Raw genomic sequence first — 22,722 nt, 5'->3', positions numbered from 1 at the left:
CCTTCGTTTGTTGACTCGGACTCTTAATATGACAGACATTTTTATAAAACCATTTATGATTTTCATAGCCTGATCCCTGCAGAGATTTTTAAATACGGGTATTTACACAGAGTTATGTGAGTCCCCCATGACTCTGTGTAGGTCTCTGAACAGTCAGCATTTGTCTTTGTGTGAATGGGAAAAAAATCTAGTAAAATCTTTAAGAAATTCAAAACATCATAATAGAAATTAACAGAGACCTTCTCTCTAATGACATCCATCCTCATGAATTACACTTACTAAAAGTAAAAGGAAACAGTGCAATAATTGATGGTAATTTGGAACAAAATCACCAACAACCACCCTCAGCCCACTCTGTGTGTGTTCTGTGTCAATCTGTTTTATCTAAAGCAGATAAGCTGACTCACCACCAGTACAAGCCTGCCCTGCAGCCTGCACCATTAATCAAGAGGCAAAATGTGGATACAATGAATATCATGTCTATCTGTAGCTCATCTTAATGGGCTTGTTGGAAGCTCTGATGGGAGAGGATGGAGCAGTGGCAGGGAGGAAGCGAGTTTACAGAGACAAAGACGAATAAGAAGCCTTGACTATTCATTATTCCTGCCTTATTACAGGTAGCCCAAAGTGGCAAACTTATGGTTATGAGCTCAGCTGTATATCCTCTAAGTGTCTTCCAGCCTTAGCTAAAACAGGATACACTGGCTTTGTGGCCCTGACAAAATAACTCTGATTGAAGTCCATCAGGGCTGAAATGTGTGATTGATTGAGTTTCTCCCATCACAGTGAACAAATAGTCACTTATTTTTTTCATGAAAGCACATCAAACATAGTTGCATTAAAGAGGTGCCAACATCTGACATTTACACGACAGTCAGCTCCTGCAGAGCAGTGGAGCTTTGTTCATATTCAAGCAATGTTGTTGGAATATGAAAACTGGAATCAAGCAATGGGCAAATGCAGATGATGGAAGGATGATGAATGAATGTGAAGAGGAGGTACAAAATTTGCAAAACGTGTTAGAACGGCAGCAGCCACCACTTTCTTTGCCTATAGGCAGTCATACTGACAAGTCTGCAAGTCTGGTCTGCTACTCTAACTTTCCTGAAAATGGTCAGCAGTAGTGTGAATGTGTAGTCAGTGGGTTTAGACATTTAAAACTTGGACTTGTTAGTACCACAGACTGTATAACTTTTCACTTTTATTTAACTGGGTGATTCTGCTTTCTAAAATATCATTGTGGAAGCTGAGCTAATGCTCAGAAAATTTGTCAACATGTCAAATATTTAACAGAGTCTGTTCATTTAATTGAAAAGACGTGTGTCATGTTTCAGTTCATATGATAATACCATCAGGCCAAATGGTTCAATAAAATACGAGGTGAAGTGAGAGGCCAAATCATAGAAAGGGAGGGGAGGCGAGATATTAGAGGGTGCTGGTTAGACTGAGGATGAGAAAGTGAGATTGTAGAAAGGAGGCCAAGGAGTTAGGAAATGCTTATAAAAAAGGGAGCTCAAATATAGGGTGAATGGGAAGCAGATTGATAAGTCAGACATGTAGAAAAGGTGGGGAAAGGGGAATGGGAAAAAAGGAAGCTAGATAGAGAGAAATAAGAAGGAAGACATTAGATAACAGGGAGTGAAGATGTGAGGCAAAGAAGTGGAATGGAGCGGGGGGGGGGGCAGAAAGAGGAGAAGGTGTATGAGAGAGAGAGAGAGAGAGAAGGAGGTCTGCAGCCAGCTCCTTCGTAGGAGTGAGAGAGGGGGAATAAATCAATACAAGATAGCAAGAGAAAAGGAAGTGATGCATTAGCAGGAGAAGGAAAGGCCACTCAGTGTCTGTTCTCGTGCAGAGGGAGAACACTGGTGTGTGTGTTTGTGTTGTGTGTGTGCGCGCGCATGTGCGGGTGTGTGGGTGCATGTGTTGGCCATCTGATATCCTTCAATCTGAGTGCTCTCCCTCTGAGCTCTATCTTCCTGTCTCACCATATTCAGTCTCTCTCTCCTCTCCTCTCTCCCATTGCTTATTGCAGGCCAAGTCTGCAATGTATTATGAATCTCCTTTAGATTACCCAGCTACCTCAATTCATATTTTCAGCGAAATATTACCCTGAGACGAGGAGCTTTAAAAGCTTACAGTAATTGCTCCTTGTATAAACTGTGAGCAGTTAAGCACATCCTTTAAATGTATTCTTAATGTTTACATTCACAACTATTGGAGCAACTGGAACCTATTCAAGGACGTTAAGTGGGAGTCAAGAAAACACCTTGAACAAGTCACCAGTCCATCACATCTCACAGAGAGGAGCTGGGCTGAGAATGAGCAGCATGTTCTAACTCCTGTGACACTTCTGCCACTGAGCCACAATACAGCTATTTACATAATGTACATCCAAACATTTGCATACATATGCTTTGTGGGAATCCGTCATTTTCATGACTGTGTATCTAATGCATGTCGTGCAGTACAATTTATGCTAGAAAAAAATAAACAAAAGACCTTATAAAATTCTTTGACTTATGAAAGACTGGATTGGAAGTATCCTGTTAAAGAGCATGCTCATCCAAACAAAATTGCCTTTTTGAATTTTGTTTTTGGTTTAGTCATGCTTATAAATGCTTTTAAGTTACTTCACTTTTCAAGCCAACCTTCCTTTTAAGATTAGAAGAGCCTAGAAAACCTTGACAGTGAAGCCAGTTGGGAGCCTTTTTTTTTTCATCAAGCAGAGTGTTTTATGTCTCAACAATTATGTGATGTTGTAAATATTAAATATTAACAGGGACGAAAAGTAATGAATGTTAGCACACCCTAGACGCACATAAAGTTTAGAAATGGCCTGGGGTTTGTAATGATTAAATTTTGGTACAAAGCAAAGCCAAAGCCAAAATCAGAGTGGTCCTAAAAACCCAATTTCCGTGTGTGTATGTGTGGGTGTTAGTGTGTAGACTCAGAAGGACAGACGCTGGAAGTCCACTCAGCACAATGGTTCAGCTCTATGCCAAATGATGTGAGAGTGAAGGATTGTGAGACGTGGAGCTGAGAAAAACTGAGAGAGAAAGAAAGACAGGATCAGTAAGCACTAAGAGCCAGGCCAATTAGAAGTATGGGTGTTCTGGACAGTGGCCATCCAGAGAGGAGAGAGAGATGTAAGAGATAGGTAGATAGATAGATAGACAGAGAGTGAGAGTGAGAGAGAGAGAGAGAGAGAGAGAGAGAGAGAGAGAGAGAGAGAGAGAGAGAGAAAGAGAGAGAGAGAGAGAGAGAGAAAATGACAGAGAGCAGAGAGTGGTCAGCAAAAGAGCGAGTCATCAAAGTTTATAGTGAGTGCTGGGAGAGAGAGATAAAGTGTGTCTGTGTGCATGTGTGTGCATGTGAGAGGGAAATGGTTGCTAATCATGACATGTGTTACACTTTATCTGCAACCTCCATGACACTCGTCAGTTGCCCTCCTTATCACTCAATTACCCTGCTGTGCTCTGATCTGAGGATTTGCTTCTTTGATCTTTCTTCTCCTCAGCTTTCCCTGTGCTTATGTGAAGTACATCCCAGATAAAAGCTCTTATCCTCTTTTTAAAATTTAATTCCAGACAGGCTGTTCATATTCATGTTTGCAATTTGCCGACAGACACCTGTTTACATGAATAAACTGAATATTCTGAATACTGCGGCAAATGTAATTAATCAAGAGAGTAAAGCAAATACAAGTGTGTATCCCAGATAATAGCATATTGGTGTATATATCAACACGTTTTCTCCTGATTTTAGAATTTCCCAATTTCAAAAACTAAATCAGCTTTGACATGATGTGTCTAGTGAGAAACATATGTTATTACTTAAATGGCAAGCAAGTGTACAGTTTGGACTTTATCTTAAATATCTGTCTGAGCTCTGACATGTTCAGACAATATATGTACTGTACCATACCCTGTGGGTGACCAACAGCATAAAGTTCATAGTAACTGCACACATACACAGTTTTTATCTGCTAATGACAATCATGTGATATGATTAAAAGTTCCAGAAAAACTACGTAACGGACCTTGAAGTGGATCTGTTTTCTTAACATAGATTATGACTTTAGAAAACTTTCTAGTGATATTGTTTTCTGTGCTGTGTGCAAGGTCAAGAATGAATGTGGAAACTCCATGTTTAATGGTCTCCAAAAAAATGGAACATCTACAATTCTATGACAACTGGGCCATCTGCTGATGAGGAGCATGTGATATAATCAAAAGCTCCAGAACAGCCACTGAATGGATCTTGACATGGGTCTGTTTTCTCAACATAGATTCTAGAGCTAGAATTTCCCTGTTAACTTTGAAAAAAGCCGCACAATTGCCTGTAGAGAGTGGAAATTGCTGATAATTACATCAACATCAGTAAATCATAGTGCAACTGTCTGTTTGGATGTACAGCATAGTATGTGTGTGTTCACGTGTGTGGATGTGCATACACGTGTTAATAAATAGTTCTCATGCCTGATTGTGCATGTGTATGTTTTCCTGCCCCTTTGTGACGTGTAAAAAACAGGACCAAGTTAACTCACTGCAAAAAACAACAAAATCATTACTATCAATAAGCTTTTCAGCAGCTGCCAGAAGCAGACACAGGTATTTCTGATCAATTTTTGGCAGGAACAGGTGTCTGGATATGTTCTATAATCATTAGGGAAATTAAATGAAAAACACAAGGTACAGCCAAGATATAAAAGCAAAGATGCCTAAAGAGCAGCAGAGCAAATATCAACTGGGAAACTGAGTCATCACATATACTCTTTGCAGGGGGGGTGAGAACATATGTGTTTACAGCTCAAAACCTATGAAAGATGCTACGGCCATGCACAACACCTGATAATACAGACATGCCATTTAAACAAGCACATGCAGACAGAGCAGTCTGAGGGGGCCCCATGGCCTCAAGGTACGCTCATGACCCATGAAAGGCTCCCCAGTGTGAGTGTCTCTGCAAATGTTGCACTACTAGTAGGTTAAATGTATATAAGCCAAAACCCTGGAATTAGAATTCAGCACAACCAGAAATCTATAACAATATGCGAGTATGTGTGCCCCAGAGACACAAGACACTGCTGCACAGGGGCTGCACAGTCATTTAGTCTATATAAATTACAGTGTTTATTATTTGCATGGGGCCTTTTTTTATGTCTGAACAGATATTCAGCCCTGGATCAAATGCAAATTACGAGTCAGTATCTGCAGAGCAACCAGATAGCAGGGAAGCACAGCCCCTGGCTAAACTTGTTGATGTCACGCCTCCCCCTCATTAGAAATCAGCTCCTCATTCAAATTCGCACACTGATGTTCCTGGAAACACAACGAGCCTATTTTATGGGGCCAAAGCACGCCTTCCTTTTTCTCTGTGCTGTCATATTGTCGATCTACAGGTGCTTGGGAGGGGGGGAACCGAAGGGACGTGAGAGGCTTTTTTTGCCGTGCGCTTTTTCAGCAACAGGAACACAGCCTGTAGCACAGCAGTATAGCAGCCTTCCCCCGTCATGGTCTCGTTCATTACCACCCACAACCTGGTGTTAACGCCGCTGAAAGGCTCTCAACTCACCCCGAGTCTGCTCTGGACCCTCCGCAAATACTCTTCCATGTCGGCCTGCGTCGCTACGGTGCCGCTGCAGATCTCTCCATAGACCAAGTTTCGGGCAATAAAGGCTGCTGATGTGTGTGTGTGTGTGTGTATGTGTATTTTTTTCCTCCCTCTCTCTCTCTCTCTCTCTGTCTTTCCCTCTCTCCCTCTCTCCGCTTCCGAGTCCCCCGCTGCGCTCGCACTGCAGCACTCTCTGCTGCTGCTGCTGCTGTGTGTGTGTGTGTGTGTGTGTGTGTGTGCCGTCGGTCCTCCCCTTCTCGACGGGGTGAACCCACAACACCGTAGCAGTGGGTGTGACGGCAGGAAGAGGAGATCCGACGGAGGCGCGCTCGGTGATTCAACCGCGTTCCCCTGCGGTATGGATCCCCAACCCCCACCCCTCCCCCCTCTATACACATAAACGCATACACGCGCACCTATCCTTTCCCGTCTATAGCGTCAACGTCCACCAATGGAAGAAAAAGAAGAAAAAAAAACACGTTGTGAGAGTGTAGTGAATGATAAACAACAGCGCTCCAGCACCACGGACAGCACCCTTTCATTGCCAGTGGCTTTAATATTGATTTCAGCACCTTCACACTTGTGAGTGGATGTGCCGCAATTTTCACGATTTTTTTTTCTTTCTATTTTGCCGCAATATGATCAAAACCTCAGCCGGAATCAACGTGTACCGCAATGCCTTTGCTGGTCTGTGAGTGTGTGACAGGGGCACTTTAATTAATCTGAAAGATGACCGTGTGAGTAACAACCAGAGAAAACAGAGAACACCCGAAGACGGAAGCTCTCTCTTTCTCTCTCTCTCTCTCTCTCTCTCTCTCTCTCTCTCTCTCTCTATCTATCTATCTATCTCTATCTCTATCTCTCACACACACACACCTGAAACTTTAATATCTAAAATGGACAAGGCATTTATCATCCAGTCAGGGTGCCACAGGATTTATCTTTGTACATAAGTATTTCTCCCTCTCTGTCTCACTCTCTGTCTTCTCCCCCTAAAAATTAAGGAATTGCCCAGGGCAAAATGTTGCTGGGCTTCTGTAGTGAACCCAGAATAATCACCCTCTTTGCACTGTATACAATGCACACAATGCATTGTATACAGTATAACCAAACAGTCCTCCTAGGAGGAATGCTACCTGGCTCCAAGGCTTCCATGTGGCACTTAGTTTGTGATAGTTAGACACAACTTCATTTAGGAGCTAGAACATTTAGAACATAAACTAAAATAACACTTTTTCCTCCACAAGACATGATCACAACATTGGATAAGTTTTTTTAGTAGTGCAATTTCCACAGTAAATTTGCTGACTGGTGACCTGGGAACTTTGCCTCCCAAAATGAAGTTACACTTTGGACCAACCATACTCTACATATTGGCCCTGAAAAGAATGACAGACGTGGCATGTTAATCACAAGATCTGCATAGATGGTGGAGCATTCAGAAAAGGACAAAATACAAACCTAAAACATAAGCACACACAATACCACCTCACACATAATGCCCATAAACATGCGTAGATGTATTTGTGTGTATGTGTGTGTGCCTTTTTCAGTGTTACTCTATAGCTTTTAGTTGACTCCACATTTGTTGGAATCCATCTTAGCCTTACACTTTTTTTTTACTGCATTAGGCAATATGAGCATCTCTAAGAGATGTCGTGGTTTCCCATTTGTGGTGAAGGCAGTGATGCTCTGGTCTTAATGGAAGCTGTGTTAGTGCACTGTCACTGCAGAGAGCCAAGAGGCCACTGGAGTCTCAGACCACAGTCAAGTCAGACAAAATCAATATGACTTCCAGTCAAAATCTTCAAAATAAAATCCTCATTGGTTAACTGAGAGAGATGAATTAAGAGGGAGAGAACAAGGGGTTTTATTTATTTATTTTACAAAGGGATCATTCTAATCAGTTATCAGTCTGTTTTCTGAAATACATGTAAATCTCTACATATTGCTGGAAAGTGAGCACACCAAAACACTTGTGGTGTGTACACTTTCTCTAAACCGGGTGTTTTTTTTAAATTCCAAATTGTTTTTCTACAATTAGGAATTTATTTCACAGGATGCAGGATGATTATTTAAATTAAAACTAGGCAGTGTCAGGTATTGGGCAAAGCAGAGAAAGCAAAATGATCACTCTAGCTCTTTCTTTTCCTGTGTGATTCTTCAGTGTTGACATAAACTAGTGAGTCATGTAGAGAGCCTCTGTAACACAAAAACCTGAAGTTGAGATATTGAAAATGTACAAAACTGACTGCTGTAGTGCTGATAATATGTGATATCTCTGTTGGCCAGTTATTGATGACAATAGGAAAAAATACAAAACCAAACAGTGACCAGACATAGAAATAAAAAGTGAAATGAGGTTTGGGATAGCAATTTTTTTCTTTTGAGGTCTGAAGTGAGTTTTGTACGGATTCTTGTCTTGATGAATGATTGCTATGAATAGAACAGCAACTATTACGACTGATGAGAAAGAATAGACGTAGTGTAGTTGCAGTCCATTGTAGCATTATCAGGGCTAGTTTAGTCAAATAGATACTCTGTTCATACTAATGCAATATGAAGAATAGCCTGATAGTTTATGAAAGCAAAGGTAAAGTGGAAGAAACTTAAAAAACAGCTATGTGGCCTAAACACAGTTTAGGAAACCCATGAGTGGAAATCTTATTCAGAGTTGCTCTTGTGGCTGATAAAAGATAAGAGGACCTCATCAGAGGAGGAGGCATATGAAAAAAGGTCAGTTGGTTGGTGAGAACTCAAAGACAGTCTATGAGCATGTTAAGTATGAGTATAGTGTACAAATGCTTCAAATTTGTTAGGGCTGTATTCAGTGAGCACACAGCACACAATGTGAAAAATACTCTACATAAGTTAGTGGGCTACTTAGAAAAGGTTAGGGAGGTGAAACTTCAGCACCTCCCCTGACGTCCTAGTAAATTAAGTCACAGAAAATTAAATAGATAGTAGCCCTCCTAAAAGAGGAAGGATGTGATATTTATGGTGAGTGGGTCACAGGTCTTATGAGCACCACAGCCTACAGTCCTTTCTTACATTAAATACTTAAAGAAAGAAATAGGACAAATGGAAGGTTTTCTGTGTCACTTTCATCACACTGCAAATTGCTTTTAATTTTTCAGTGCAATATTCTGTAATGGCATTTTTGCTTCTTTATTATGAGCAAATGATAATGGCAAATTTGGTTGGATCCAGTTTAGTCGCATATTTTGCTAGTGTTGTTGGTGACATACGTTCTTTGCATGTGTGTGTGTGCATGTGAGTGTAATTACAGTAATATTGAGAAATTAAAAATACTAAAAATTCTTTCCGTTATCACCAACAAGGTGGAATTTGCATACTTTTTCCACAGTATGAAACTAATAAAGCAGAAGATTTAGAAAAAATCAAACCCTCAAATTAAGGGAGTAGTTTACAGTGCAGTACAGTCAAATACAACAGCAGCTTCAAGTAAGTATATATTTGTATTAACCCCAATTTTTAAAATGAAGCTAAATTCCCATTGTACTGTCGATATTCCTGTTTTTTGGCCACCCCTGTAAAATTTCCATTTACAATATGTCATAGTCAGACATAACTCAAACTGATGCTGTAAATTCAAACTTTTGTCTATTATTGTTGTCCTGGAAGTTTTAGGTCAGAGAGTTTGAGAGGAATACAAAACTGAAAGCTTTACATGCATTATACTAAGTTTGCCACTGTGATGGATGATGATGATATAGTTATACCTGAGTCGACTGAGGTAACTCTTGAAGGCAACAGGCAGACACACTACAGCTTTGATCCATTATTGCCTCTGCTTGTTCGCTCTTTTATGGGGGAAAACGGATCTGAAAAACAAAAAACAAAAAAAAAACAAATCTGTCGTATTTTGCCTCTAAATAATTTCCCATTACACAACTAAGGCTTACAGCGTCTGCGCCACAGTCTTAAACTGGTTTAATTTTCCATTGAAAACAATAGGCCTCGCTAATTGATTTTAATGGCTCTCTCCGCGACGATGCGCCCCTTATGACTTGGAGAGAGGTCTTTAAGATTATTATTATTAGTATAATTGCCATTACCCCCACACTTTCCCTTTGCGAATGGGAGACAGAGAAAGAATATCTCTGCCCTTAAGCTGAACAAATAATTATTAGAGACAGGAAACAAACAGACGACCGTCGCTCACACGCGCGCCTACACGTACGCACACACATACACGCGCACGCACACACACACACACGCTCGCTCCACCTTAGAGTAGACCCCCTTCTGGCGACCCTCATTCCCTCCGCCGCCCTCTTCGTGCAGTGTGCTGCTTGTAATTTATGCAAAATTAATTGATACATCTCTTATAATTGATGTGCTGTAAACTTAATGAGTAATTTATGTAATTAGTCAATTAAGGATAATTCTAGCATATGTTCCGTATGCCCAGAAGGTGTGCTTTACAACTAGTTATTTGTCCAGGAGTTGGGTGCAGGCGAAGACTGCCGTAGACTACCTAATTAATTTTGTTATGCAGATCAGCCACGGTGTCTATTTAACGGTCCCCTTTGTGAAAACAGATTTAATATTGATCTTTCCCGGGCGTTTAAAGAGGATGCTTTTACCCGCGTTGGCCTCTGTGGGCCTCAGAGTTTCAAAACTCATTTTTCAGGCTCCAGGAAAACAATTTATGCAAAAACAAAAAACACACACATGCACACACAAGCACAACAACGACTGTCTTTATTTAGCAATTTGAATGTTCACTCTTTGTCAGGCCAAGTGGCACTAAAAAGCAATTTTCCTTGCAATTACATGATGTCTTTAAAATATGCTCTCCGTCGACACAGTTGACCTTTTGAGTGGGTTTGAAGGACTGAGACATAACGGGAGAGATACACGGGCTAATTAATTGACACAGTTTTGAATATTCATATCTAATACAGTGAAGCTTGCCCTTAATTACATTGTTGGACTTCTCTCCTAGGAGGCTAAATCACGGAAGACTTAATTATTGTAATGTATTCGGGGGCCCACCGGGGGCACCGGGGAAGACAGGAGCCGTCAAGGACCCAGTCATGACACCTGGCCAGAGAGAAAAATATATGGGAAGGGGAGCAGCTTTTGTTGTTCTCCGCTGAACAGAATTCAGAGCAGGGGATGAAGTTTGTTTACATCCTTGTAGGATTCACCGGAGAGTGTTTGAACAGACAGACAGCCGCCGGACTCCCCTCTCAGCAATTAATCAACAACAGCGCCTCCCCCCTCCCCCTCCCTCCCCCCCTCTCTGTCTGTGTGTGCGTGTGTTTCTGTGCGTGCGAACTCGTGTAATTGAGAGCACAGGAGTAGCGCACTGATGATTGTGCGCAAAGGAAGACATGATTTATTGTTAGCAAAGTCTGAAAGTGCAGTCGAGCAAATTTAACAAAGAGGTCGTATTTATATATTCCATTCTTTACTATTTATTTCCCTCAAGTGAAGTGGGCTAAGATGGCACATCAAATCCACATTCTCTGTCATGGTTATTCCAATCATGTATACTCAGCACGAGGCATGATTGAAATACTTGCAGAGTATTTGATTTTAAAAATATGTTTCAGAAATGATCATTATAGGCAAAGCCATGGGACCCTTACGCAAATGTAGTATACCCATTAATTTTATGTTTTTGACATGAGGGGTCAAAGGTCAGGGTCATCTCAGATAAGCAGTTAGGGAGTCAATGGAGATTTAGCTACTCGTGAAATACATTTAAAAGAATTGTCCGTTTAAAACAGTTTAGGGGGAAAAAAAAATCCAATCACTCTGTTTTGTCTGTGTCTAGGCTACTTTACGCGGGACTCTGATTGGAAACAGGAGATTAGAAGAAGAACGCGTGTGCTGATCGCACCACCCACCCCTCATTTTTATTCATTTTTTTTTACCCCTATCTTCTCTCTCTCTCTCTCTCTCTCTCTCTCTTACACACACACGCACACACACACATAGCCCTCTGCTCTCCCCTGACGTGTCCCCTAAGTGTCTGGATAACAGATAATAGAGCCGGCGACCCGCGGGGGTCTTACAAAAACGGCGCTCGGCGAGAGGGAGCATCGCACAAGAGGAGAGGATCACGAACCACAAACACACAGACAGCAGAGCAAACCGGCCTCTCTAACACTCTTCAGTCGCAGCAGAAACAGGAGCAACTCAGAAGCCAATCTCAACTTTTACGCGCAGAGACCGACTTTTACGCACAACTCCGAGAGCGTCATTCGGCGAAGTGACTGACAAAAGTCTTCTTTCCCCGGATGCAGGAGCCTCTTAAGGATCTTACCTGACAGCAGCGGGCCTTTAGGCGACACTGTATTAACTGATATAGCGCAGGTAATCCTGCACCTGTAGGAAAATTTACCTGCTTCTGATCGAATGGCTCAGAACTTTGGAACAGATCCGTCAGATGGCGACTGATATTAAGACTGTCGAGTTAGCTTCGTAAACATAGCATTTAAATATAACTTTAGAGGCTGTTTTATTCAACGATTCAAACTCAAAGAAAACAGTAACCAGTCATGCCCCGTCCTGGGAAGAACTCTTACAGCGACCAGAAGCCCCCATACTCCTACATATCACTGACAGCGATGGCTATCCAGAACTCAGCCGACAAGATGCTCCCTCTCAGTGACATTTATAAGTTCATCATGGACCGATTTCCCTATTATCGAGAGAATACCCAGAGGTGGCAGAACTCCCTACGACACAATCTCTCGTTTAACGACTGCTTCATCAAGATCCCTCGGCGGCCTGATCAGCCAGGGAAAGGCAGCTTCTGGGCTCTGCACCCGGATTGCGGTGACATGTTTGAGAATGGCAGCTTCCTTAGGAGACGGAAGCGCTTCAAGGTGCTGCGCGCTGAGCACATGGCCTGCAAGAGCTCCCCGATGATGCACTACTTTCACCACCACCACCACCACCACCCGAGCAGCAAGCTGGGCACAGCATCAGGCCATCACGACCACTCAGCCGGTCCGACGAGCACCGTTGGTCGGCTGCCTCACTTTCAGGGTTACGGGGGCATCGCTTGCGCGCAGCCCGGCGGGTTTAAACACCCATTCGCCATCGAGAACATCATAGGACGGGACTACAAGGGTGTGATGGCCAGCGGGCTCCCCCTCACCTCTGTCATGCACCACCTGGGTTACCCGGTGCCCCCGCAGCTCAGCAGTGTGGTCAACTCCATGTGGCCGCACGTCGGGATGCTGTCGGAGTCCATGGGCGGCGTGCCCATGCCCGCGTCGTCCGAGTACGCGCCCTTCAGTGTCTCAGCTAAGGGCCTGTACCACAACGCCAACGGGCAAACCCTGCCCGCCGTTCCCGTGCCAATAAAACCCACCCCGTCCCTGGGTCCCGTGCCCGGCTTGACGGGGCTGCAGTCCGGCCCGGCACAGCTCTGCTCACCGGCCTCAGTAATGGAGAAAAGCGATCTGCTAGAGGGGAAAGGCAACCCTTTACACCCGGCTCTCCTGCTGTCCTAACCGGGTAAATTGCGGGTCTTTTTTTTTTTTTTTTTTGAAAAGTAACGCAAACAAGATGGACATTGTTATTGCATAAACTAAGGCAGACCAGGCATCTGAGTTATCATAGTTAAAGTTAAGTGCAGCTGTAGGAGAGTTGTTAAAACTAAGGTTAACATTGTTCTGTGTAATGAATTTTTCATTAGACCCATGTTGATTGAAATCATAATTTATTTGCACAATTTGTGAGGGCATTTACCACATACTGTAATGTGGCACTGATAAATACAATCAGACAAGTAGAAACGCTAAACCCAAAGAAAGCTTTGATTTAGGAGAAAAACGGTGTAAAATGCAAACCAACAACTCTGTTTCTATTTTTGCTCTTATTCTATTTATTTTCATTTCAATCTACGGCAGGCCTATGTCGGCTAAAAACATAGGCCTTCATGTTTTTTAATTAGGCCTGTTGCACTTTTTTGTGTGTTACTTAGTGCATTGAAAATGTTATGCTTGTATTATAACACTATTTATCTGAAGATATTTATAAAGAACTTAAAACCGAATCTTCTTTGGTGTTGTAGTTATTTAAATGTCCGTTTTGATGGAGTTTCCACACCTCTTTCACTATGTCTGCACAAAACAAGTGAAGGAAACACAGGACAAATTCCTTTAGACTCCGGCATTCTTTTATATTAAATTGCCGTGAGATTAAGTGTGTTCTGACTACGCAGATTTTAGCGTGTGTAATCATTATCTCTCTACACATAATAATTAAATATTGTATTAAGTGGTGTCAATATCACTGTCTACAACGAGAAATAATAACAGCACAGGTTACTACACATACTTGCAACCAGTTGCTTTATGAAATGCATAAGTTCATTTACCTTATTTTATATTTCAGAGGCAGCAGATTTCTATTTAAGACTCATGTGGAAGATCTAAATTAAATTTTGCTTGCAACTATACAAGGGGCATACAGTAATAATGGTAAGGTTGACACGTTACCATGCAGTAATTAAGCTGTTTTTACTGACTCAATATATAAAAGCATCAAAGTCTTTTGAGCTTTTAGGACTCTGGACTCACTGCAACAAATTTAAGAACCCCTCTTGAACACCTAACTCTGACTGATCACACAGGAAATGTAAATTGATTATGAAAAATTTAGCAGGAAGGTGGTGTAAATTTCATGTCATTTCAATATGACACGTGATTTCCCCAAATTTGAAAGAGACATATGAAAAAATGGAATTGTCCTAAACTTTGAAAACCAAACTTTGCTTGAGCTAAGCTTCACTCAGAGAGATGTTTAGATTGAAATCATGCTATCATCTTCCACAAATCATCATTGTGCGCACACAGGTGGTCATCATGACCTGAATCACATCTGAAATAGGTGCATGTGCTGATGCATGTTGTGTGCAGGAGAGGACAGGTGTGTATGGTTGTCATAAGATGGATATGAGCAGCCGACACTCTGGGCCGTAGCCTTACAACTTCAAAAGCAGTCGGAGAGATTGGATCAAGTTTTGCTCTTTTGTTTGCTCTGTTTAAACGTAGCTTTGAAGCTTCTCCTCTCCGGCAGCACAAAGCCCCAGGTTCAGCCCACTGAAAATGACTTATATTCAACCTCCTGTCCCCTGTTTAGCATCCCAAAGGCTCCCACAGCTGACACTATTGTCACACCAGCCTCTGAACAAATAATTGAGATGCACCAGCGGAGGAGAGGCGTGGGAGTGAAGAATTAAAACCTATTTGGGTGTCATTGCTAACGAGCAGAATACATATAATAGTGATTACCCTTATCCTTTCCTTCCTCACTCTCTCTTGTTTTATTGTTTTATACATCTTTATCATTTTCTCTCTTTTTTTAGCTGACTATCTCAGTGGTTCTCAGAGTTTTTCTCTATCACACCTTGATTTCCAAAGGTTATCTAATCTTACTTTCAGTCTCATCTACACACACACCCATTTTCACACACACACACACACACACACACACACACACACACACACACACACACACACACACACACACACACACACACACACACACTTACTCTGCAGGGAGTCTGTAATTCCTAGTTAACGGGAACTGAAATTTCTATGGCACGACAAAAGTGTCTGTGTGAAAAGTGTGCGCCTGTGTCTGTAGGTGTGTGTGTGTGCGTTGCTTTAATTCCCTGATCAGCAGGCCCCAATGTCTTTAATAGCCCTCACTGCATTAGTGTATAATTAAATGCCACTAATTAAGACACAATAAGAGGAGTAATAATGCAGCCATTATTACCCTCCATGATCCTCAGTCTTCACAACATCGGAGTTAAATGCCTCTGGAATCATAATATCACACGAGGTCTCCTAATGTGCACATGTGTTTATGCACAGGGTAATAGGAGGTATGTGTGCAGTTTATTTTTTTAAGGGGAGATGCTGTGCTGGTTGTGTCAAAGCATTTAAGAGCGTATGTTAAATGAGTTTCAGTACAAGTCTACGGAGCCAGTTGAGAAATAGCCTAATAAATCTTAGATCCTCTTACGAGAGCCTTTTTTTGTTTGGCATGCGGGTACACAGGAGCCATTACTGTGTTTGATCACATTTTATACACTTCTACAACTTGCACGATTTTTTTCTAAGTTTCTAAGTTGTGTGTTTCAGTGGTATGTCAATATGCAAGAAACATAACCTGAGAGGCATGTGTTTCTATAAAATAGTTGTGATTGAATGTAAATGTTAAAACATACTTGGAACTTATGTGTGCCAATACCCCACACATACAAATTATGAACAACATTTTGAGTGTGTTTTTTTTAAACAAAAACTCAAACTTGAGGGTAATCATTATAAATTAATTTAAATAAAACAAAACTCCCTCTTTACGCTGAAGATATTGTTTTTTTTTCCCCTCACTTCCAGGCAAAAAGTAAATGCGGTGTGTTGTGGCAGACTTTTCGCAGATATGAATGTGAATCAGGTGCCAGTTATCATTAAATAACTATCCCAATATAAAACATCTTGTCTGTAATTAGAAAGGACATACATTTTAAAATTACTCGTACAGAAAACTGCAACTCCTCTGTGTTGGATTAGTCTGTCTGTTATCTCAATGTACTCAACTGATTTCTTCTTAACATAATGATAAGCTCAATGGTGAGCTAATACAGTATGTAAAAACTCTTACAAAACTAAAGCCTAGAAACTTTTTTACTCTTTTAACATCAACACAGTATAATATAATACAATGTTTCTGAAAGACAGAAGCAAAGGCAATTTTTGTTTCAAAAAGACTTAATGTTTGGTCACTTTCCAAGCACACAGTATACAATATAAATAAACAATACAGAAATCACCGAAGACTTACAATGAGGAATAGTTCAGTAACTTAGTAGTCTGTGTGCGCCTGCCTGTAAAATTAAACTCTTTGTGAGGTGGTTTTGGTTTTCTAATAAGCAGCACATATACTCATTCATTAGCAAGACTGACGGAGAATGATATTTCATTTGAATAACACAAATATAATATTACACCATATGAAAAACTGTTGGCACTGATAAAAGTGTACGGGACACTAATATGAGCGAGCTCATTATTCATGGAAAACTGTTCATCATGTGAAATATGAGTTTAAAATGAATAATAGGATTCTTAAGAATGAATAAAACATTTAGGTCAGAGGTGTTTTACTGTCAGCCCTCAGAAACGAAACGTTACGGTCTTGAATAGATGATGATACATTAGTGGTAATTACCCACACTTCATAGGGGCCAGGGTGGCAAATTCTACATGCGTTTTTCTTAATGACCAGTGAGAGCAGGCCATCATAATGAGCAGCTTAATTCATTGATCTGATCCGCCGTTTGCACTAACTCAAGCACAATGGCATACATACACATTCACACACAACGGACATGAGCAAGCTTAAATATTATTCTTTGTTCTAGACAATCGTCTTTTATTCAATGTACTAGCAACATCAGATATCAGAAATAAGTTCTAATTTATCTAAACCTATAATTGCCACACAAGGATTCCTTGTTCACTCACAGCTTGAATGATAATTAAAAATATAGGATGAGCCATTTCAACAATAAATGAAGGCATAAGACTACATTACAGCCACTGTTAACTTTGTTAAACAATTTTATGAGAGAACCAAAATCTGTCTATCAAATGAACTTAATAAAACCACCATTACTTAAGAAAGAAAGAAAGAAAGAAAGAGATCTGAATCTTGAAACAGACAGACGTGTCCTATTTAAATTTAAGGTAGTCTTTATCTATGCATTTCCCACCATATTTCTCCTTTCATTTGCTGCTATGATCCCATCTACTGTACGGAGGCTGGAGTGTGCCATCTGAATAATTACAGACTCTTCATTGGTTATTTTACATTAATTAATTTATATATAAACTTATATATGAACACAATTCAGATATTCTCAATTGATTAAATGTACATTTAAATTATGCATTACAGAAAACTATTACCAGAGAAGTTAATCATGAATAATTAAACTGTGCTAATTAATAATCCTTTTACCAGTCATTAAATCACCAATAAGTCAACAAACTTTTAGGCATGTTTGAATTTTAAAAAAGTACTCTGTATAAATTATATTCCAATTCACAATTAATTTGCCCCTTCCATGAAGAAATACCAAATGCAGTTTCATCCACAGTTCAAGTAAAACACCTACAGTACGTTTATTTTGAAGATGTACAGTATCCCACAGCCAGTATTAAAAATGCAGCCCATTTTGCAGTAATGAGAGCTGTCACTGGTCATTCTGGCTTATAGATGAAAGTTCTGAATGCTCTAAGTTAACTTTATTTCTTAAATCAACTCTCTTAGGAGATATGAGATTCTAGTACTGCCGTTATCAAAGAAAATGATGAATAAACTTCCATTCAAATTGTGTCATTAAAAAAAAAAAAAAATAAATAAGTTCCTATTGAACATGCTATATCAGTTTTCCTTATTTGGCCCATTAATCCAAAAACCTGCATATTCAATGTGTACATAGCATCAATTAAATCACAATAAAAAAATATTTTCTCTAATCTTCATTTATTCAGGGATTTGTTGCTGAGAGCAACACTAGTTTTTGCAGGAGCTCTCTGATCACACTCACAGTTACTCGCATTTATTCCAGTTCTGACCTACTGGAAACTGAGCAGCTCCACTCGAGCAGTTGGGGGCTAAGCGCTTTGCTCAAGGGCACCTCGGTGGTGGTAATGAGGGTAGGGCAATTGCTGCATTTTCACTTTCCCCAACCAGATTTATCCGGCTGGTCAAGTGGCGAGCCCGCTCCTCATAGTATATATCCCGACATAAATTTACTCTGTCACTTCTCACCATGTACAAACACCATATGTGCTTTAAAGTGATAATGGTGTTTATCCACATACCGTTATGCCTGCCAGGGTACAGTTGTGATAATATTTTAACAGTATATGTATGTATGTGATTCACTGCAAGCAGGCAGCAGGCATACGGCTACATCTGCTCTTATCTCGGTAATGGTTGCCTTCCATATTCACTGCTGTGGTCTTTAATAGCGGGACAAGGGGACAGTCATCTGGCACATGTCAACGGGAGTCAGCATCAGCCAATGAAAAGACCATCTGAGGAGGATTAGCATATTGGCATCAGGCCTGGAGACAGAGAGAAGCTGTCAGGGGAAAGAGTCCAACGACAGGTCACTCTGGACCACTGCACATTACTATAACTCTTCTTCTCTATCTTTTCTCCGTAATGTATCAGAGTCTTTTACGATTTCACTTTTTCCCTCTCGTTCTCTATTACTCTACATCTTCTTTTACTCCTTTCTGTCTTAAAATGCAGCTCCTCTGATCCTTGTAGCAATAGCCCTGTCCGACTCTTTCTCTCTCATGCAGTCTCACCACTCGTTCCTGTTTCACTCCACCCTTTTCAGCCTCTGTTCCAAAACTGCTCTTCCCCCCTGTCCTTTGCTCATCCATTTTTCTCTCATCCAGTCTTTGTCCCTCTCTCTGTCTTTCCCCTCTTCTTAATAATTAAACAATGATTCACTGATCTGGGGTCAAATTTTATCTGTCCCCCCAAGAGCTGAAGTGTATTGTCTCTGCTCCGTCCTCAAAGTAAGGTCTTCTGACGCAGCGCATATCATCCTCAATCTGCCATCTATCTTTATTGGCCCAAATTATTACACCTTATTAGCCATTATTACATTTTATTATCAATTCAAAACAGGTCAGTGGTTCAGCCGTTCTGGCCTCCTTCCCACTGTTTCTCCTCTCCGACTTCCCCACTTCCTCACTTTCTCTGAGGAGTTCAGACAAAGAAGTTCTCTGGCCAAAAAACTTCAGCAATTTTATAAGAGGTTAAGTGCTTCGTGAGAGAATGAGTGCCCATATAGGCTCATTTGCCTCCTCAATAATAGAGATTAAAGTGAAATGGAAATTAACAAAGTGTATCAGCGGCTCCCTCCGTGCTGCAAGTTTGTACTTGCAATTCTAAATCTCATCATGCAATGTCAAAACATAATAGTTGGCAGTGTTACAGAGAAAATCTTATAACAAAGCTTTGGCTTACTAAAACTGGCTTGGATCTACAGAGGAACTGTTTGGTTACAGGAAGGTACAGAGAGAAAATGACTGAAAATGTGATCAGACCTTTTCTTCTGGAGCTCTTATCAATCAAACTATCAAAATGTGATTGTTCTGTGTAATCTAGGGATTTAATTTTTTTAATTATTATTGTGCCTGATTAATTTTGATCCTTACATAATATTTGAAATGATTAAAATGTTTAAAAACGTTAAAATATATATATTTTTTAAAGTTACCATTGTACTGTATACTGTTAATGCTGTGGAATTGCAAATGCAAGTCTCAAATGACATCTAATACATTTAATTACTTTGCTTTTATATTACACAAAGTAATTGTCTCTGTTTTCTAACTCAGAGTTTATTCCACATTTCTTACTTTGTACAGGTGTCTCAGGAGGCTTTAATTGGTAGGTGCTGAAATTGAATTCTAAAGGGTAAATTAAGAATCCACCAATTCTTAATTTGTACAATTTGTTTAGCCCAGCAACTTGTTTCACACCCACCTTGTACAATGATAATTAAACAAATCATTGGTAGAGTATCAAATGGTAAATTGAAACTGTCCAGAAAGAAAGCATGAAACTGATTTATCCTTTGAAACTGGAACAAGAATTAGAGAGAAGAAAGAAAAAGACTAAATGAAAACTTATTTGATTGATCTTTGATCATCAAGCACCAGAATTCTCTTCTGCCACACTGAGCAACTGAACTGAATCGGCAAGAGCACTGAGGAGTCATTCTTCTTACTGAATGAGTCTGAAAGAGTCAACTTCCATGAAAACAAGAGCTGAAGTTTCCATTGTACCTTTTTATGATGAAGGAAGGGTAAAAGGTCACTTTTAGCTCTGGGCAACAGGATGAAGTTACAGCCTCCAGTGGAGAGAGATGAAGTACATCAATCATAAATGAAGGAGCAAAGTCTGAGATATTGCCAAGTGACTCATTTGCTTTGGGTCCCTATTGGTCTAAATCTCAGATGATTACCAGACGTCGCTGATTCATAACTACAGATGTCAGCACAGCCACGAGTCAGTTGGTTTAGACTGTAACTTAGGGTTTAAAGTAAATTTATCCTTTTTGCATCAAAGTGTATGTTTAAGATATATATAAATGTTTTGGACACAGAAGTACAACTTTACCACATTTATGTATGTAGCATAAAATACAAGTTAGTAAAATACAAAGGGTATATAAGATAAGACCTTTAAAGGATTTTGGTTGATTAGTTAACATAGTATTCAACACAATGAATTAATAAAATGAAGCTCACAAAATAAAAAGTAATGAATTATTATTTTTAAAATGAAGTGCTCCAGAACCTAAAGGTTTTAAAACTAATGCGCTTGACAGCAGCAGAGCAATTGGCAACATTGCACTGTTCTCTCGTTAGTGTTAATTGCAACTGTGACAGCGGTTAAAGGCAAGGTCCTCCTCTGACTCCCAATCATTTATCTCTCCATTACTGAGAGCACTCCTGGTTTTTATTGGCGTAATAAAGTCGATCTTCACTATCACAAAAAGCCTCCTGAACCCTGGGTGCTCCAGAGGCCCCTGACTCCTCCCGAATGTATTCATCATCTTCATATTCATTCTCTGGCACACATGCTCACACACACATACACACACACATCCTTGTGCACCTATCTTTGTGCAGACCCATCACTGACATAATGCATTCACTTGCCCCTTGACCTAAGCTTAACCACCACAACCGAATGCCTTTCCCTAACCTAACCTAAACCTAATTCCAACCCTAACCATAAAACCCTCAAACAGGCATTTAAACCTGTGGGGTCCCCACAAAGGTGTCGCAGTCCACAAGTGAGTGTGTGTGTGTGGGGGGAGGGGTGTGGGGTGTTAGGTGCGGTGTTGTTTCAGGCTTATTTAATGTTTAACTAGAACAAAAAGAGAGGATGACTTTTATCAAGCACAGGTCAGGTGTTTTGAGTGTGAGTGTGTTCCTGTGTGTATGCTTGTGTGCATAAACTTTTGACAAATTTTCTTTCTAACTTTTGTAATTCATTTTTATAGGTGTTATAATGTTTATAATGGCATCAAAAAATAATAACTATATCCCACTAATGTTTTATCCAAGAGAAGTGAAAGTTTGAGGTGGACCAACAGTAAATGTAATCCATGTACGCCCTCTTGTGGTTGAGGAATTCAGATTGTTCAAAGTGCCTCTCTGTGTACAGAGTGCAGGATGCCAGTGTTTGGTAATATGAGAGAGGAAACGTGGTGACAGGCATTCTCAGATAGCAATGACACAACTTCCTGAATTAGTTAGTAAATTTACAGAAGGGCATGGAGAGTTGAAAAAGACATTAACTAAAATAACTGACTAAAGCCTGGATAGAATGGAAAACCACTGAATATATGTGACACTAAACACATCATCCCAATTCATACCATTCAAAATGTGGACATTAACCAAGGAGAAGAAAGTCATATCATAACAAAGAGGCTGAGGAAATAAGACCAATGTGTGTTATTCATTGTAAAAAAATGTTTGATTTAACATGTGGGGTTCCATAATAAGTTCCATCAGTGCCATTAAAAAGACAGAAACTGAATCATTTGCAACCTGGAAATGAGAGATTGAATTTCTGAGGAAAATGAAGTCATCCTGCAGATAAAGATTACCCTCTATGTTCAGTAACTCACATACTGAGTTGGCATTTACTTACAAGAATCAATAAAGGCAGTCAAAGTAGTAGATGTTAGGTATTATGTAAGCCTATAATTTTGGCAGAAAGTACAGTGGCCACAGACAAAAATGCTTTGAGATCCATGGTCACTTTCCCTTTAGCTGAGGGTAAAGGGGCCACGTGTGCACAAGTATATCCATGTTTAAAATTCTTCAAAAAAAAAAAAAGAAAAGAAAAAAAAGAAGACGTTTCCTACTAACCTAACCATTAATAGTATTGATCTCTTACATGACATTTTCTTTCAATGATCAATGCCAAATCACAAAACATGCCAACAATTGGTGTAAGGTTTTTAAAAAAAAAAAAAAAAAACCATACGTTTTT

General features: G+C 40.2%; 2 protein-coding genes across 8 annotated transcripts in view; one reads left to right on the top strand and one right to left on the bottom strand.

Moving 5' to 3' along the window:
- LOC108878091 (prune homolog 2 with BCH domain) overlaps positions 1–22,722 on the bottom strand; it is a 61,369-nt gene that overhangs the window by 35,294 nt on the left and 3,353 nt on the right. Inside the window, exon 1 of one of the 7 annotated variants that reach the window (XM_018668409.2) lies at positions 9,357–9,453. The exons of 5 other annotated variants lie outside the window; for them this stretch is intronic. In XM_018668409.2, the coding sequence (XP_018523925.1) occupies positions 9,357–9,416 (60 nt within the window). In that variant the 5' untranslated portion in view covers positions 9,417–9,453. Of the gene's footprint in view, positions 1–5,574; positions 5,994–9,356; positions 9,454–22,722 lie in introns of those variants that run through there. One more of the 7 variants, XM_018668412.1, reaches the window with a different exon arrangement.
- Positions 11,547–13,922, top strand: foxb2 (forkhead box B2). Its single transcript, XM_018668421.1, has one exon. The coding sequence runs from the start codon at positions 12,150–12,152 to the stop codon at positions 13,110–13,112; it is 963 nt and encodes a 320-aa protein (XP_018523937.1). The 5' UTR covers positions 11,547–12,149; the 3' UTR covers positions 13,113–13,922.

This window comes from Lates calcarifer, linkage group LG13 (genome assembly GCF_001640805.2).
Source record: "Lates calcarifer isolate ASB-BC8 linkage group LG13, TLL_Latcal_v3, whole genome shotgun sequence".
Lineage (NCBI taxonomy): Eukaryota > Metazoa > Chordata > Actinopteri > Centropomidae > Lates > Lates calcarifer.
This window is presented reverse-complemented; position numbering and strand designations above follow the sequence as displayed.

Bases quoted from the DNA above. Each gene is read 5' to 3' on its own strand.
- foxb2 (XM_018668421.1), top strand. From the start codon at position 12,150: ATGCCCCGTCCTGGGAAGAACTCTTACAGCGACCAGAAGCCCCCATAC.